This window comes from Bos indicus x Bos taurus, chromosome 23 (assembly GCF_003369695.1).
Source record: "Bos indicus x Bos taurus breed Angus x Brahman F1 hybrid chromosome 23, Bos_hybrid_MaternalHap_v2.0, whole genome shotgun sequence".
NCBI lineage: Eukaryota > Metazoa > Chordata > Mammalia > Artiodactyla > Bovidae > Bos > Bos indicus x Bos taurus.
Window position 1 is genome coordinate 49,044,407 of NC_040098.1, and position 16,674 is coordinate 49,061,080.

Below are 16,674 nucleotides of genomic sequence, written 5' to 3' on the forward strand. Positions count from 1 at the left end.
GGGAGGACGCTGCTGGCCCTGGGGACCCACCCCAGACTCACGTGGCCCTGGCACCAGCCACTTCCTGGAAATGGGGCAGGAACGACCAAGGACTTATTTCCTTTCTCTTTTCTTGGCAAAGTACCCTCTACTGAGTTTAAGAAAAAAAAAAGAAACAAAAAGAAAAGTTTACTTTAAAAAAACAAGTGAAGCCTCCTCTTGTGTGAGTTCATTCTGAGGACCCGGGGGTGGGACTGACCTCTGAGCTCTGACCTCTTGCCGGTCAGGGGTCTGACGTGCCATCTCCTCCTGTTGGCTCCGCTTGAGAACACAGCCTAGATGGGCCCCTTGTCAACAGCTGCCCCCGCTGGCTCCAGGCTGCCTCCTGGGGGTCTCTGTGCAGCCCCCGACCTGCCCGCGCCCTGGGCGCCCCCCAGTGCACTCATGACCCCCCTTCTGCTAGGACCCGGCCTCTCCCTGTCTGCTCCTGCTGCAGTGGCTTCTGGGGGGCCAGGCTGCTTCCAGAACCTTTCCTGCGGGGGCATCCCCAGGCGCGGCCCCAGTGGGTGACTTCCTCAGGCTGGCGGCCTGCCCCCTTGAGGCTACTCTGCCCTCGGACTTGGCCTGACTCTCCGTTTCCCGCGTTTCACCGTGAAAACCCGCCTTCCCACAGGGAAAGGCCTCTCCCGTCTTGCTTGTTTTGTCCCCGGGGGCCGAGGGCAGCGCCTGGCAGACGGCAGAGGCCTGGGCTGCAGCTGGTTAACCGGACCCTGGAGAAAAACGAGCAGCAACCGCCCCCGAAGCTCCATTCAGTTCAAGGCCTCGTCCTTGTCTTGACGGGTGCAAAAGTAAAACTGATCTTTACATGTGAACGTCTCTGTTTCCCCAAATCTCAGAGGGAAGGTGCACCCGAGGAGGGGGTCTCTAACGGGAGGAGGCTGAAGGGGAAGCAGAGCTTGCTGAAGAAGGCCTTTGCGTCTCTGGGGCCACCTGCGCCTCACCGGCTTCTCTGCAGAGACAGCGGGAAGCCCGAGCCCACGTGTTTACCTAATAAACACGTCACCCTGAATGCTGAGGCTCACGACAGAAATCGCCCTGAGAGGCCAAGTACACACTCTGCCAGGAACTCCCGCTCTGCAAGACCCACAGGCTCCAGCCTGCAGGATGGGTCCTCCCCTCCTGCCCGGGGTTGGCGGGAGGTGGGGGCCTGCAGGAGGGGCCCGCAGCTCACTCCCCAGAGGGAGGGGGTCAGCTCACAATCCCGAGCAGGGGAGGTGATGGGGCAGATGAACTTCAGCTCCTCTTCCTAAGGAACGGGCTTGCTCTTTTGAGAGGTCCCATCTGGCGCCTCCTGTAGGCTGCTTTCAGCACTGCCTGCCCGGGGCTGCACGCAACACGCACACACACAGACATGTGGGCATTTCCTGGAGTCTGCGCCCCATCTTGGGCATCCTATTCCAAAGGGGCTGACCCTTTGCCCTTCACATTGACCACGCACGGTCCTGGTTCCCAGCCGGGAACAACCCCATCCGCAAAGAAGCGGGGTGGCCGTCAGCGCGGCTCAACGGCCCCACGGCTGGACAGTTCAGAGGCCTTGCTTCCTGGGAACTGCTTGTTTATGCAAAAGTCGCTCCCGAGTTATTTGGTTGTTGTATTAATACAACTCAGGACCCCTCACTGCACCTCCCCACAGTCAGTCTCCTGAGGCTAGTGTGTGTGATATGGGGGTAAGCAGCGGGGGTGGGCGCGGTCCCCGACACCGGGACCTGGAAGCCTGAAGGACCCGAGCACTCTGCGCTCAGAATTGTGACAGTCACCTTGCTGGAAACATTTACAATCAGCTTCCCTGAACCCCGCTTCCTTCCAAGCTGCTTTGAGATCCACTCTGGGCTTACAGGATCTGGGCCTTGGCCCTTCTGTGGCTTTGTGACAGCAGATCCCGCAAATGTGGCTTCTGACTGGCTGCGTCCCCCCAACTCTGGAGTCATCGTGCTGTCCAGGCCCCTGGCCTGTGCACACCAGCAGGTCTGAGTCGGGAGCTCTCCACCCAGGGGACAACTCAACCCCACACAGCCTGACTGTAGGGGGAGGGCCAGCACAGTGTGTCCAGGGGGTCGTGGCCCGGAGACACAGCCCCCCGCTTCACCTGTCGTGAGCGAGGCCTGAGCTGCCGCCGCCGACCATTCGGGGCCCCGAAGAGACCCCCCGGGCGAGCGGGGACGCGGGCCCGAGGCTGAGAGATGCTGCCTGGGTGAGGGCTGTTGTGGGAACCCCAGGTGCCTAGCAGGCAGCAAGCAGGCCTGAGGTTCTCCCACCCACCGCCACAGATGCCCACGTCCAATGATGGCCCCCCACGCCCACCCCCACCCCCAACAGGCAGCGGCCCGGGTTGGGGACGAGCTCAGAGGATCACAGCAAATCAAAGGACGGCCGCAGGATCAGCAACCTGCCGTTTTTAAAATATAACATTTATTGCTTGTAGATGGTTTGATACAGAACAGCGTTTCTTCTCATTTTGAATCTGGAAGTCTATACAACTGGACACAAAGAGGGACGAGAAGTACCAAACCCGGATCTGTGATTCTCTGTTCTTGTGGCATAAACCAGTTTTGTACACAACATGTAGCAGCAGTTTTTTAAGTTCCCTTTAGAAAAATATGAATTCTACACATTTATTATTGTTTCCTGTTTAATGCATGGGCTGAAATCACCAGGATCAACTTCCTTCTGGAGGAAAGAGAGGAACAGAGCGTGCAAAGAACGGTGAGACTTTCTGAAACAAACGGGCATCCGACTGCCACACGGCTTCCCCTGGGGGCTGGTGGGAAAAACAGCCCCGGGTTTTCGTCTTGTTTTCACAGCCGGGAGTTTCATGTAGTGATTGAATCTCAGCATCGTGTTCATAAATCAAAGAGAAAAAACAAAAGAGAGAAACTTGCACCTCAAAAAACTTTTCAGAAGATCCATATATATATATTTCTTTTTTTTTTTTTTTGTAAAAGCCCTGAGAGAAGGAGAAAAAGAATCAAACAAAATGTATAGGAACAAATGAGCTGGACATGCAAACTAAGCTATGATTCACCCAGAGTTTAAACAAATCACAAATTTCACAGTTTAATACTGGGGGAGGGGACAGAACAACAAACAGATGATACATCTCTCAACCTCACTAATAAAACGTGGCAAGACCTTATCGACTACGAGGGTACAGATGAAGGCTAAATAAAGCTTTAAATCAATAGTGATTATTGCGAGCGGCAGCCTTGGCCGCAGTGCCGGGCTGGTTCCGGCCACATCTCACCCCAGCGCAGAGTTAACTCGTGGCTTCTCCCCACAACGTTCCGAGTTTTAGTGTGGAGAGCTGCAAAGGAAAACAAAACACCCAAATAATAATAATAACAATGAAAATAACAGCAATCATCATAAAAAATTAAGGGATGAATGAACTGGTTTTAGGCAAGCACACCACACTTCGTATGAAGTGATACAGGGTCGGGGGCGAGGCGGGGGGGTCATTGGTTCTGATTCGTCTTCACCTAAAGTAAATAAAACCTCATTTTGAAACTGGTTCACACATCCCTAATACAGTTAAAAATCTTAATATACCTCAACCTTTCGCCTTTCACATGCAAAGATACCGCTTTTTCATCACATCAAGAACACACAGCTTCCTTTGAAGTCTGGGCGGTTGGATTTTGGCCACCGGGAGTGGGTGAGGAAGGGAGGGCGGGGGTCCCTGTGGTGGGCACAGGTCTGAGGACAGAGGAGCCCTGGGTCCCGGGGGGGGCCTGAGGCACTGAGGCTCGGGGGGTCCCGGGGGGTCCCGGCTAGAGGACAGGCCGCTGAGCACAGCCCAGCTACAGTAGGGTCAGTTTCCAGTCACTGCTGGCAGCTACAGTGAGGGGGTCTATTGCCTGCATATGATGCTCACGAAAAGAAAATCCACCTCTGTGCGCCCAGGGGCTCGGGCGACCCAGAAACTAGAGACACGTGTTTCTCTTCAAGCACCAACCCCAGATTACAGGAAGGGAATGTACATCCCTCCTCCGTCTCCCGTGTGCAGTTTTGTTACCAGTAGTAGAACTCCCTCGCTCTGCAAAGGACGGGGGCGCCGGTGGGTTTGGGCTGGGTTTGGCAGGAAGACCTGGCGAGCAACGGGTCCTGCCGCCCGGCTTCCCTGGAGGCCCCGGCGCCCACCTCGCCTCCTCTCCCCTCCCCACTGCCCCCCGGCCCCCCAGGGGCGGGCGGAGGACCGCGGGGCCCCTGCTGGGTGCTGCAGTCACAGAAGAGAGGCGTGTCTGAGTACAGTAGAAGAGCTGCCGCCCCAGGGGGCCTGGCAGAGGCTGCGGGTGGACGCTCACGCGCGGGGAGGCCCGGGCGGGGGCGGCCCGGGTCTCCCAGGACAAATATTGCCCATTTGTTTCTGCTGACTGCAGAGACCAGCAAACTGATGAACTACAAATAATAATAATAATAATAATATTATTAATACATATACCGAAAAGGGTGGGGGTTGGGGGTAGGAATCAGATATATGACATCTATGCATGTTTTCCGCCGGTTCAGTTGCCAGGGGGACTCTCCTCTGTCTGGAAACTGCAGCAGTAACGGCATGTCTAACGCTGAGAGTGGAAATGTGTCCCAGGTCGAAGCTAGAACCTTTCCTGGTTTTGGCTTGAACCAAATTGGAAACCTTCATCAACCACATCCTGCAGTACACCGAGGACCAGATTACAGCTCCACCATGTAGCAAACAGAAAAAAAAAAGTCTATTTGAGAAATGAGCATCTTATCCACATTTCCTCTGGGAATTTACATGGAATTCGCGTCACTTTCTTCCAGTTATTGGCCATAGGTATCCAAGGGCATGTTTTTTTTTTCGTCTTGTTTCCAGCTCATAGAACAAACGTGACTATCACAGATTTGCAAAAACAAGCTCACACACACCAAGACAGAAGGTAATGTTAATGCTTAAATGAAAAGGTCCTCTCCAAATAATTCATTAAAATATTTGCTTTGTTTTTCAAAAAGTCGTTTTGGAAACACAACACCCAGGAGGACACGAAGGGCTGTAAGTAGTTAAGGCACTCGAATCGCTGGTGCGGCCCTTCCCCGCGGTCTGTAAGGCGATGGCACCCGGGGGCGACCGCCCCCTCTCTCTCTGGCCTCCCAGCAGCCAAGGGGCACTGAGGGCACCTCGGGAAGCAGATTCAGGGCGCTTTGCTCTGCTGGCTCTCGTCTGCGTGCTGGGGGGCGGGCCGGGTCGTCATTCCAGGCCCAGGAGCGAGGCACTGTCGGCAGTGGGCAAGAGGGGGTGGGCGGGCCTGCGGCCCGGCAGCTCCAGCAGGTCCTGCAGGAGGCCCGCGGGGCTCTCCCGGCCGGGGTCGCCCTGGGGCGCTGGCTCCGGAGGGCTGCCTGCGGCGGCGGCCCTGGGCGTGCTCCTGCCGGCCGCGGCCTGGCTGGCCCCCGCCGTCCGCGCCGCCGCCCGCTCCTCCCGGCGGCCGGCGTCCTTGGCGGCCAGGCTCTCCCTCCGGCTCCGCGTGAGAGCCACGTGGGCGCTGGCGTGCAGGCCCGCGTCGCCCTCGCCCTCCGACACGGGGTGCGCGCCGCTGTGGGCGGACTCGCTCTCGCTGTCCTCCTCGGCGTGCTCCTCCCGGTCGCTGTCCCTGCCGTGGCGCTTGGCGTGCCGGGCCTTCTGGTGGACCCGCTGGTGGCGCACCAGGCTGTGCTTCAGCGTGAAGGTCCGCTCGCAGGTCTGGCACTTGTACGGCCTCTCTCCTGGGGAACCGAGAGGGATTCAGGGCTGTGAGCCCGGCCGCCCGCGACCACTGCCCAGCTCCGCCCACGTACAGCCACGGCCCGAGGGGTAGCGTGGTGGGCCACTGAGCCCCCGGTCCGCTCACAGGAGCCTCCTCTGTCCCAACCACAGCACAGGAGAGGGAGCAGGGCCGCACGGAGCTTCTCCTCAGCCTCGGTCGGGTCTGCTTTCTCACCCCCGACCCGGGACCCTCGGGCACACAGGTGCCGGACAGGGCCCCCAGGGCTGGCCCCACTGCGGAGTCAGAGCTACAGACCCGCTAGCGCCTGGACGCAGAGCAGCTGAGGGAACCACCTGGCCGGAGCCCACGAACACCTCTGCTGGGAGCCCAGTGCAGGGGCTCGGCAGGGGATGAAACCTCCTTAGCCACCGGGAGTGGAGGGAAGCACAGACCAAGACACGGGGGTGTCTTCCTGCTCGGTGGGGCAAGGCGTCCAGGCCTCCTTTCTACCCAAGCAGTGGCCCCTGCAGGGGCTTTGTGGCCTCATGCCCAGAGGTGGTGGCTTCCAGGAGGAGCGGGGCTGTGCCCGGGGAGCGAGCAGGTGCCCTCTCGGTTTAGCCCCATCAGCCCTGCGGCCAACCCAGCACCTGCTGGCTGATGGGCACACCTGCGAGCCCCCCCCACCCCCCGCACAGGCCCGGGCAACTAGAGCTGGCTGACGGGCACCCCGTGTCCCCCCCCACCGCGTGCAGGCCCAGGTGCAACGAGCCCAGCCCAACTCCCGCCACACTGTTGCTCCCTGGGCCACCCCGCAGCCCTTCCTGGCACCCGTACTCCTCTGGAAGCTTCCAGAAGACAAGGGCAGCCATCACCCCCCTTTCTAGGGACAGGAAGACTGAGGTGCAGAGGGCAAAGAGGCTGATCAGAAGGCTCTGGAAAACACCACTGCCGCTCCCCGTGCCCTCTGGGTGTTAAGAGGACGGGCCTTCTGCGTGCCCAGGGTGCCCGGGGCCGCCAGCTCCGTCCCCGCCCCCCCGCCCCGCCCAGTCTGCCCCGCCCTCTCACCTGTGTGCGACCTCATGTGCCGGGTCAGGTCCTGCAGGGACCAGAACCTCTTGCTACACACGCTGCACACCTTCTTCCTCTTGTCCGCCTTGCTGGCTGCGCTCCTGGGCGTGTCTGTCTTTGGCTTCTTGTCGTCGTCACTCTTCTCCAGCGGTCTCTTCTCGGCGGGGCCCTCCCCGTCCCCGTCCGCGTCCGAGGGGCCCTCGGCTGCCTCGCTCTGCTTCTCCGCCGGGGCATCGGGTGTGACCTCCGCCTCGGCCGGGGGCTCAGGGGCGGGGGGCTCAGGGTCAGCCGGGTGCGGCCCCTCGTGCTCCCGGGGGGCGCGCTCTCGTCACCGGGCTCCTCGCGGTCGTGGGCCTTGCGGTGGCGGCTGAGGGTCGTGAGGAACTTGAAGCTCTTGCCGCACACGTGGCAGGTGTGCTTGTGGTCCTGCGCGCCCGCCTCGCCCTCGGCCAGCTTGAAGCCCATCAACGTGCTGGCGAGGTTGAGGTCCAGGCTCTTGTTGCTGACCGTGTCCTCCTCGGGGCCGTCGGCGGCCTCGGCCGGCTCCTCCTCCGCGCACTCCTCCTCCCCCTCCTCCTCCTCCGTGGGCTGCGCGTCCTCCTCTTCGGGATGCACGTCCTCCTCCGCCGCCACCTGCTCCGCCTCCTCCTGCGCGCCCCCCGGGGGGTCCTCCGGGGCCGGGGCCGCGGCCGGGCTGGGCTCCGAGGCGCCTTCTGGGGTTGGCGCGGGCAGCTCCCGGGCGGTGAGGTCCAGCACTTCGCTGCCAGCCGCCGAGGCCTCTGCGTCCGACTGGCTGTCTGCGGAGCAAGCACGGGGCAGGCTGAGACCCGCGGCCCCAAACACACCCCTTCCGAGGGCTCGCCCGTTACCCACCCCTCGGGGCCTGTCTCCCAAACCCCAGCAAGGGTTTCTCTCACCCGAATCCTCGTCACCCCTTGCATCCCCCAGGCGGATCTGAGGTTAATTTTAAAAAGGAGCCTCCACATGGGCGCACACAGTCTGGGGTCCCAGGCTGCCTGCGCCTGCGACCTCCGCCTTCCCCTCCACCCCTGGAGCTGTCCCCCCCACCCCCCCACCCCCTCCCCGGGAACACACAGGGATGCTCCGGGTCCCCAGGGGCGGGCGAGCGGCTCAGGGCAGCCAGACAGACAGGACCGCGAGAGGACAGCGGGCGCATTCCAGAGACTCGCAGCGCGAGGGAGGTTGAGGAAGCCGAGCGGGAGAAGTTATTTTCCAGAGCAGAGAGCCGTATACACATGCAGCATACAAAGGAACCGGCCCCCGCCCCCCCCCCCCCCCCCCCCCACCGCCACGGGATCTAGGGGCTCACGGGACGTGGCAGAGCCAGGGTTCGGTGTCTGCAGTCCGCAGGCTCCCACCTGACGGCTGGTCTCCGGGAGAGCTCGCGGGCAACAGGAGACACATGCACACCTGTGTGCACACCTGAGGGCCCCCTGGCTGCTGTTGGGACCCGGGTAGGGAGCGGAGACGTTTCCTATCTCTCGACTGGTTCCTACCTGTCCACTCTCCACAGCAAAACCAGATGTGGACAGTCCGCCGGTTTCTATCGGCCTTCTTAAGGGCGGGCCCCCTGGGAACACTGTCGACACCCAAGAGATGACGGTATTGATCAAAAGCACCATCTCCTCGCCATTCTAGTCGAACAAGGTCTTAGCCCCTTATCCATCATGAGCTCTGACGGTGAAGCTGAAGCTTGCTGAGCCCAACTTTTAACTACAGTACAACGGCCGGGGGACTGCTGCGGCGGCAGGCTGACGGAACCCATTCTGCGGCAGACACGGCTCGCGCCGCCCTCACAAGGCCCGTTCTCTGAGCTCGGGTTCACACACCGAACCCGGCCCCTCCCCTGCCGTGTGCAGACCAGCACCACGCCGGCCTGAGGCACAGGCTCTGTGATCTGGGCAGAGATCAGGGCTGTGATCTGTGATCAGGGCAGCCCTGGGCTGGCGGCGAAGCAAAGGCATCGACTCCACCAAGGCCCGCTACACGGCTCTCCCGCTTCCTTCTCTCCGTTGGTTTCACTCTGACTACTTTTTGGCAGCCTCTGTGCAAGTATCTCAGAAGGTTTCAGAAGGAAGCAAGTAATTGTGGGCTGAGTATAAAACTTCTGACAATAAATGGCTTTTGGCAATTACCCAAAAGATTAAAGAAGACTCCCGACATACATACATATATACACACCCACACCAACATCTAGGCCATTTTCCAAGGAAAAATCAGATGCTCATTTTCTTTAATTGTTCGGAGAGCACCTTTTAAATGGATTTTGGTGTAAACTTCAAAATAAAAAAGTACAGAATGCTTGGTTTCCTATTTATTGGTTCGGTGGGTAGTTACATTAAAACCAAAGGTGTGGGGGGGAAGCCAAGGGGTATATGTGTGTGTGTGGTTACTTCCTGTCTCAGAACAGTCTAGCCTGTTCCACTAATCACTATTTTTCTTTTTCACCAAAAGAACATGGGTTATTTAAGATTTCGATTGCAGTAGAATATATTTAAGATGATAAACTAAGTGAATTCTGAAACCAAACCCAAGTCAACATACTCAGATCAGTGTTTTGACCGCGGGGCCTTCCTCAGCGGGGGTGATGCTCTCTTTGAAGGCAGCGGAGGCCAGCTCGTTTCCTCTGGGGAGCTTGGCCGCCTTCTGCCCGACGTCCACCAGGGGGCGTTTTCAGCAGCCGGGCCCTTGCAGTTGCAAGCCACTCCAAGAGCTTTTTCTTGAGCGCAACGGACTTAACCTCTTGGGTCTCGTGGACGCGCAACGTACAAGGCCAGGCCCTACGCGGACCTCGCTCTCCTCACCACGCGCCCTCCCCAAATGCAGGCGGCTGAGCTGGTGACTTTTGTAAGCCATGCGGCTTTAAACATTTTCTGTTCCCGTCAGCCAGGCCCTTGTTTGTGACGCGAATCTAAGAAAACTGCTAGAGGAAGCAGACAGCCCCTGAAGGCACTCGTAGATAAAGCTCCTCTCTTGTGAGAGTGAAGACCTCCGTGTCAAGCGAACAAGTAAACATCTACTGCTTCTGAGAAATCTCAGGCTCTCCAACTGAGCTGACAACCTACGTCCTAAACATCCATCTGCCTGGGCAGGGGCGAGGCCGGGAGTAAGGGGCCCGGCCCACACGGGCATGAGGAGCTTCAGGGCAGCAAAGGGGGCCACCTTACAGCGACAGTTTCAAAACACCCATGCTGGGGAGTTCCCTGGCTTTGAATGCGGTGGGCCCTGGTTCAACCCCTGGTCAGGGAAGTTAAGATTCCAAAGGCCACGCAACCTGGCCAAAAAAACCGAAAAACTTCATGCTAACATTGATTTGAAAAGTCACCCGCAGGTGCCCACAAACAGGAAGGCTGCGACAAGCATCACCTGAGGAAGACCCAGGAGCATCCTCCGAGGGGACAAAGTGCACCTCAGTCTCAGCCTGGCTCTGAATGATCAACACGTCCCTTTCAGCTAACATTGCCCCATCCCAGCACTGTCCCCGTTCCTCTGGGGAAAATCTGGGGCACACTGTGATGAGAGACCTTCTGTGATTGAGAAAGTCAGACCTATGTTGCAAAACATGTTCTGGGATTTTTCCGAAAATGCAACCCAGGCATATAAACCTAGAAATCCCTCAAGAACGGCCTGGGTCGTTTCCTGCCTTTGTGTTTTTATGGTTTTTTCTCCAAAGCCTGACTTTTTTCACTTCATGGGAAGAAGCCTGAAAGAAACCTCCACCCTCCATCGCCTTTACCTGGTGTGAAAAGCTCTCGAAAGCACGCAGCTCCTGCTCCCCGACCCTCCTTCTCTCGTCTTCTCTCTCAGCCTTCTTTCTCACCGCGGACTGTGACCACAATTACACCAAACCTATATTTTCTCTATGCTGGTTTTTCGTTACAACTCTCACTGAATTTTCTTTTTCTAGAGGCTTTGTCCCTTAAAGGAAACCTATACACCCTCCGGGCAGGGTCGAGGTGAGGAGGGTGCTGTGAAACTTGGAAAAGCCAAACTCATAACTGCAGTTTATAAAACAAGTACCCCCACCGTGAAGACGTGGAGCTACCCGGAGGCTAAGACTAGCTTCGCGTCTGCAGGAGCCCTGGTTTGGGTGCTCCCTGGTCACACAGCTCAAGATGCTGAACCCAAAGTGTGCATCGTGGCTGTTACACTTTAAGACTCGTCTGCCAGCGTGGGCGCCAAGGGCGCCCCGCGGTCCCCTGGGAACCTTGATGGGCTGCAAGAGTGGGGCCGGGCAGAACCTGACGTGGCAGCGGAGACTCAGACACTGGCAGGGCCGTCCCAACGAAGCTGCGCCCTGCCAGCCCAGTGGCCAGCTTCGCGGGGTGAACGGCAGGTCACCCAGCACCATGGGCCCGAGGGCAGCAGTCACAGCAAGACTCCGTGGGCGCCCGGACTCCTCTCCACTAGCAGATCCTGGCCAGTCACGTGGGCCTGGAAGCCGGAGGGTCTGACCATGGCCGAGGGCATGGCGTCTCTCTGGCTGGGGGGAGGCGTGGCCCCGAGAAGAGGTTCCGCACCGACCCCCTCCCCGTCTCTGACAACACGGACGAGGCGGCCGGGGGCGGGGGCTAGAGCCGGCCCTCCGGTCCACGCTCACTCCCAGGAGAGGGGGACCCCCGCCCCACTCAGTCTGAGGGCAGGAAGCATGGGACACAGTGCCCAGGAACAGTAGGAAAACACACCTGGGGGGAGTCTCCTCGGCTTCAAAAAATGGGGAAAAGTCAAGCTTTCGCCATCCGTCACACTGAACCCACACCTGCAACGCTTCCTCAGCGTCAGCCCCCGGCCCCGCGTCTGGGCCACCCAAAGGCAGCGATGCTTGGTGTTGTTTCGGGGGTGAGGGACACAAACCCCCAGCGGTTGGAGATAATGGAAGGCACTCAACAGAGAACATGAGTAAATACAGAAGCTGGAAGGGAAAAAGGCGGCGGGGGACGCACGGGCAGCCGTTAATTGCTCTGGAGGGCTGGAGGAAGGAAGCGCGTATCAGCACACGAGAATAATACCCGGATTCGGAGCAAGCGGAGATGGGATTAGAGAAAGGACATGCACAGTGCTTTCTCAAACAGGACTAAGGTTTTTACCGGGAAGAGAGTTATTGAAAAGAAAACACTCCGCCTGGCCGGCCCCTCCCCGTGGGGGGCGGGGCATCGCGGGTTCCTGCAGGACCTTCCCAGCCGGCCCATCCCTGCCCTGTAGGACAAGGCCCCCGCTGGGGTTTCCCAAAACACCAGCCCAGCGCTTCCACATCCCTCTCAGACGTGTTCCTACAAAGAGCGGGACTGCTCACCCTCCCGCACCGCCCAGCTCTAGGGGGCAAAGGGCAAGAGCAGGCGTGGGGGGGTGGGGAGGGGAAGGTCAGACCTTCCCCAGCAGCTGGGACACGCGGGCTCCTGCAGAGAAAGGGAGGCCGGGCGGCTAAGGGCGCCCCTCTCCACCGCCTGGAGGCACTACCTGTGCTATCACGGGCTCCATCACTCTCTTTTGACTGGGGGATAAGCCCATTTCTTCTCAGGGAACAGGCGGTAACTCCGTGTTTGCGCAACTGGTGTCGTTCACAGTTAGATTTGGTGGAAAAGAAGGCACCGCATTTTTGACAAGGGAAGGGTTTCTGACCTGAATCGGGGGAAAAAAAATACATATTTACCTGGCTTTCTACTGCAGCGAAAAAGGAAAGTCTGCTTCCGGTTCCTTCTCCGGGGATCACTGGCATTGGTTCCCACCCCCCACCCCTTTCAAGAAAATAAACAAAACACAGTAAGAAATGAACCCCGAGAACTTCAATAAGGCAAACGGTCATCTTCCCTCATCCTGAGTGGATAATGGGTTTGTCTTTAAAATACTGAAAGTTAACAATGAAAGCAAGACACATATCTTTAAAATAAATCTCACAATTAAAAAAAAAAATCTTACATAATAACAAGAACAGAGGTGAGAGGAGGGACGTGCGCAGGCCCCCGCCCGTGGCCGCCACAGCGAGGATGCCAGCGCACACCCCAGCCTGGCAGCACCGCAGACGCGGGGCACCGAACAGGATGGAGGGCCATCTTGAAACCCCGGGGGTCTCTAGGGGTCTGACCCGCCCACCTGGACAGGAAGAGCTGAGTCCTGGACTTCCCAGGGTGCCTCCCGCCCGACCTCTGCTCAAGGGTCCTGTGGCTCTAGCCAGCTAGCCGGCCTGGGCGGGGGTGGGGCGGTGTCGGGTCTGCCCCCTCACTTTACACTCTTGCCGTGGGAGATGAGGGGCCAGCAGGGACGAGTCTCCCCAGAGACCACGTGCTCCACTCAGCACCCCGAGTGTGAAGAAGCTGGGTCCCCGAGCGCCCCCCCAACCTGCCTGACCTGGCCACTATCTGCTGTGACCAGCGCCCCCTCCTTCTGTTAGGATTCCTTCTGGGGGCTCCATGGCGCCTGATCTGCGCCTGCAAGGATGGACGCATGGCAGAGCCAGGGCACAGAGTGAGGAAGAAGAGAAGCAAAGAAGAGGGGGGCAGGGAAGGGAGGGCATGGGCTTCAGGGCACGGGGCGTGCTATCATCTCCTGCCTCACTGGAGTCCTCTGCTTTCCCCAGCTGCCACGTTCCAAGGTCACTGGGAAAAGGCTTTGTATAGCAACAAACAGGGCTCACCGCTATCTCATGACCCCAGGGCTGCCCTGGTTGGACACACACACACCCTCCGCCCCACCCCCCCCCCACCCCCCGCCGCAAGACACAGCAGGCAGCCAGCCAGCGCTGCTCCCTCGACCTGCCGATGGGGGCTGGCCTTCCATTTCGATCCCCACGCGCATCACCAGGCCCCAGAGCCGGTGAAGGCACACAAGCCCACACGCGGGTAATGGACAACATGGGCCTGGCGCCGAGATTCCCAGGACGAGATTCCCAGGACGGGAAGGGCTCGCACTGCCTGAATCCACACAGCCCAAGTTTGAGCATCAGCTGTAGCCAAAGAAAGGGACGTCCATTCTCCTCTGAGAGATGGTTCCAGACTGCTGGTAGAGGTTTTTAAATACAGATGTCTAGAACCATCAAAGACAGTGCAATTAGAAGGACGGGTAAGTGGAATCAGAAACCAGTCATGTGCAGGGCTTCCCTGGGGGTTTGGCGGTAAAGAATCCGCCTGCCAGTGCAGGAGACCGGGGTTCGATCTCTGGTCCGGGAAGGTCCCACACACATGCTGAGCAATTAGGTCCTAGGGCCACAACCACTGAGCCTGTGCTCTGGAGTCCAGGAGCCACACCTCCCGAGCCCAGACGCCTTGATCCTGCGCTCTGCAACCAGAGAAGCCAGCACAGTAAGAAGCCAGTGCCTCATGACCGGAGAGCAGCCCCACGCGCTGCGACTAGAGAAAAGCTCGTGCACAGCAACAAAGACCCAGCACAGCTGCAAATTTTAAAAACAGTTACTCTAGGGAGCTCCACGTGGGCCTGAGAGGATGAACTGGAGAACCCGTGCTTCGCAAACCTTGCAGATGTTTTGTGCTAAATTTATAAAAATTCCCATGTTAAAAAAAAAAGTCATGGCTTTTTGTGTGAAGACGAGTTGTCAAGTATTTTAACGTTTTCTTTGTGTGTGTGTGTGCCCTTCAAATTACTTCTTTTCACTAAATGTCAAACCTAATGTTTAATAATTATTTAGGCTCTGTTGTAAGGAAGAAGAAAATATTTTCCCTTTAACATTTCATTCTCCAAAAGCAACAATCACAGTCTCCCTGAGTCAGGCCAGTGTGAAAACACGAGAAACAGGCCTGAGAAGAAAACAAGTCAGAAGCTGTGACTGTGAGCTGTAATCTGGTTCTTGATTTCACACAGAGCGGCTGGCTTCTTGCTTCTCCCTACTATATGAGGTACCCTACGATCTCCACACTGGTAAACGCTTCACTTTTACAGCCGGTTTCAAGAGCCAGGCGGATATCTCATGATGAGGAAGATTCATGCTAAGGTTAAGTTTAGAAACCAACTCAATGACCTGGAAGTACTGTATCCAATTAGGAAGATTCCCAAAGTGACAACCAACGGGAGTCTTTAAAAGTCCCCCTTTCACTGCGTAAGTCACACATTTTTAAATAGCAGCGTGCACTCCAGACGCACGGACAGAGGAAAACAAAAACCCTTCTAGTATTTTATTGTCACAGTCTTCAGAAAAGCCTTGCTGACTGGTGATCCGTGTCGAAGGTATCTGATGATTTTACCCATTTGGTAACAGCCACAGAAGACTGCGTTAGCAGGGCTGTTTCTAAGCGCACCTGTGACCACAGGCACCAAAGACCTTTGACACCAAATGCACCTTTGCACCAAAGACCTATGACACCCTGCGACTCACACTCGCGGTGTCGGAACAGGCAAGAAACGAGAGAAATTTTACAAGAGGCACATGGCGCTGTCTGGCAGGCAGGGCAGGAGGGAATCAAGGGTGAACGCCCAGAGTAAGTGTGATGACCTGGCTTCACCCCCTCAGCCAGCTCTCCATCGCCCTACTGCCCCCGGGTCTCTTTCTTTCAGGATTGGGCAGAGACAACGCAGGGCTGGCCAGGAAGACGCTCCCAGACCTGCTGCCTAAGAAGGTGAAAAGCAGTCAAACCCCAGCGAGGTTGGGAGCGCTCTCCACACAGAGGTGTGCATCCCACTGGGAGCGCGCTCCAAACTGAGGCGTGGATCCCACTGGGAGTGTGCTCCAGAGAGGCATGCATCCCACTGGGAGCACTCTCCACAGACGTGTGCATCCCACTGGGAGCATTCTCCACAGAGGCGTGCATCCCACTGGGAGCGCGCTCCACAGAGGCGTGCATCCCACTGGGAGCACGCTCCACAGAGGTGTGCATCCCACTGGGAGTGCGCTCCACACTGAGGCGTGCATCCCACTGGGAGCCCGCTCCACACTGAGGCGTGCATCCCACTGGGAACACTCTCCACAGGTGTGCATCCCACTGGGAGCACTCTCCACAGAGGTGTGCATCCCACTGGGAGTGCGCTCTACACTGAGGCGTGCATCTCACTGGGAGCCCGCTCCACACTGAGGCGTGCATCCCACTGGGAACACTCTCCACAGGTGTGCATCCCACTGGGAGCACTCTGGGAGCACTCACCACAGAGGCGTGCATCCCGCTGGGAGCGCGCTCCACAGAGGCGTGCATCCCGCTGGGAGCGCGCTCCACAGAGGCGTGCATCCCGCTGGGAGCGCGCTCCACAGAGGCCTGCATCCCGCTGGGAGCGTGCTCCACACTGAGGCGTGCATCCCACAGATTCCAGCCCCAACGCAGTATCTGTGAACAGAAAGTGGGAAAGGTAGGTGGGATCCAGGCTGGAAGAAACATCAGTGAGACCAACCACGAGGAAGCGGGCGAGGCCAGGGACTAGGACCGGCAGAGCTGGAGGCACCTCAGCCCTCACAGGGTCCCGACGCTCCATTTCAGCAGGAGGAAGTTGGGTGGGGCTGAAATGAACCATTTTCTGGCACTGTCTTTTCTACCTGTAGCCTGAAAACACACGGGATGCGCACGAGGGGAAAAGGCGGAAACCAGAGAGCCATCTTCTGAAGAGGCGGACTGGTCAGGCCGAGAAGGAAGGAACCAGGGCGGCTCCCCTCAACTAGATGCCTCGGGCCAGCAGAGGAGCGGAAGGAGGAAGCAGCTGTGAGTGGAGACCACGCCAGGTCACGAAGTGCGCCAGCCATGCCAGCTTCCTCCTGAGACACGGTTCCTAGAACCCGAGTCACGCAGAGAGGGCTGCGACCACACGCCCCTTGCCTGAGCAACAGTGAACCCCCAGCTGGACACTCAGCCTCTGGGTTGCTTAATGCTGCCTGTTTAGGTGGCGGGATGGCCTGCAAACATGTCTGGGAGATCCT

At 58.2% G+C, this 16,674-nt stretch overlaps 1 protein-coding gene across 1 annotated transcript in view; it reads right to left on the minus strand.

Annotated features, from left to right (window-relative positions):
• Window positions 1-2,426: 2,426 nt before the first annotated feature.
• The window catches only part of RREB1 (ras responsive element binding protein 1), a 122,401-nt gene continuing 108,153 nt past the window's right edge, over window positions 2,427-16,674 (minus strand). Inside the window, 4 exon segments of the mRNA XM_027525040.1 lie at window positions 2,427-5,757; window positions 6,804-7,127; window positions 7,130-7,603; window positions 12,285-12,446. Of these exon segments, the coding sequence (XP_027380841.1) occupies window positions 5,246-5,757; window positions 6,804-7,127; window positions 7,130-7,603; window positions 12,285-12,446 (1,472 nt within the window). The 3' untranslated portion in view covers window positions 2,427-5,245.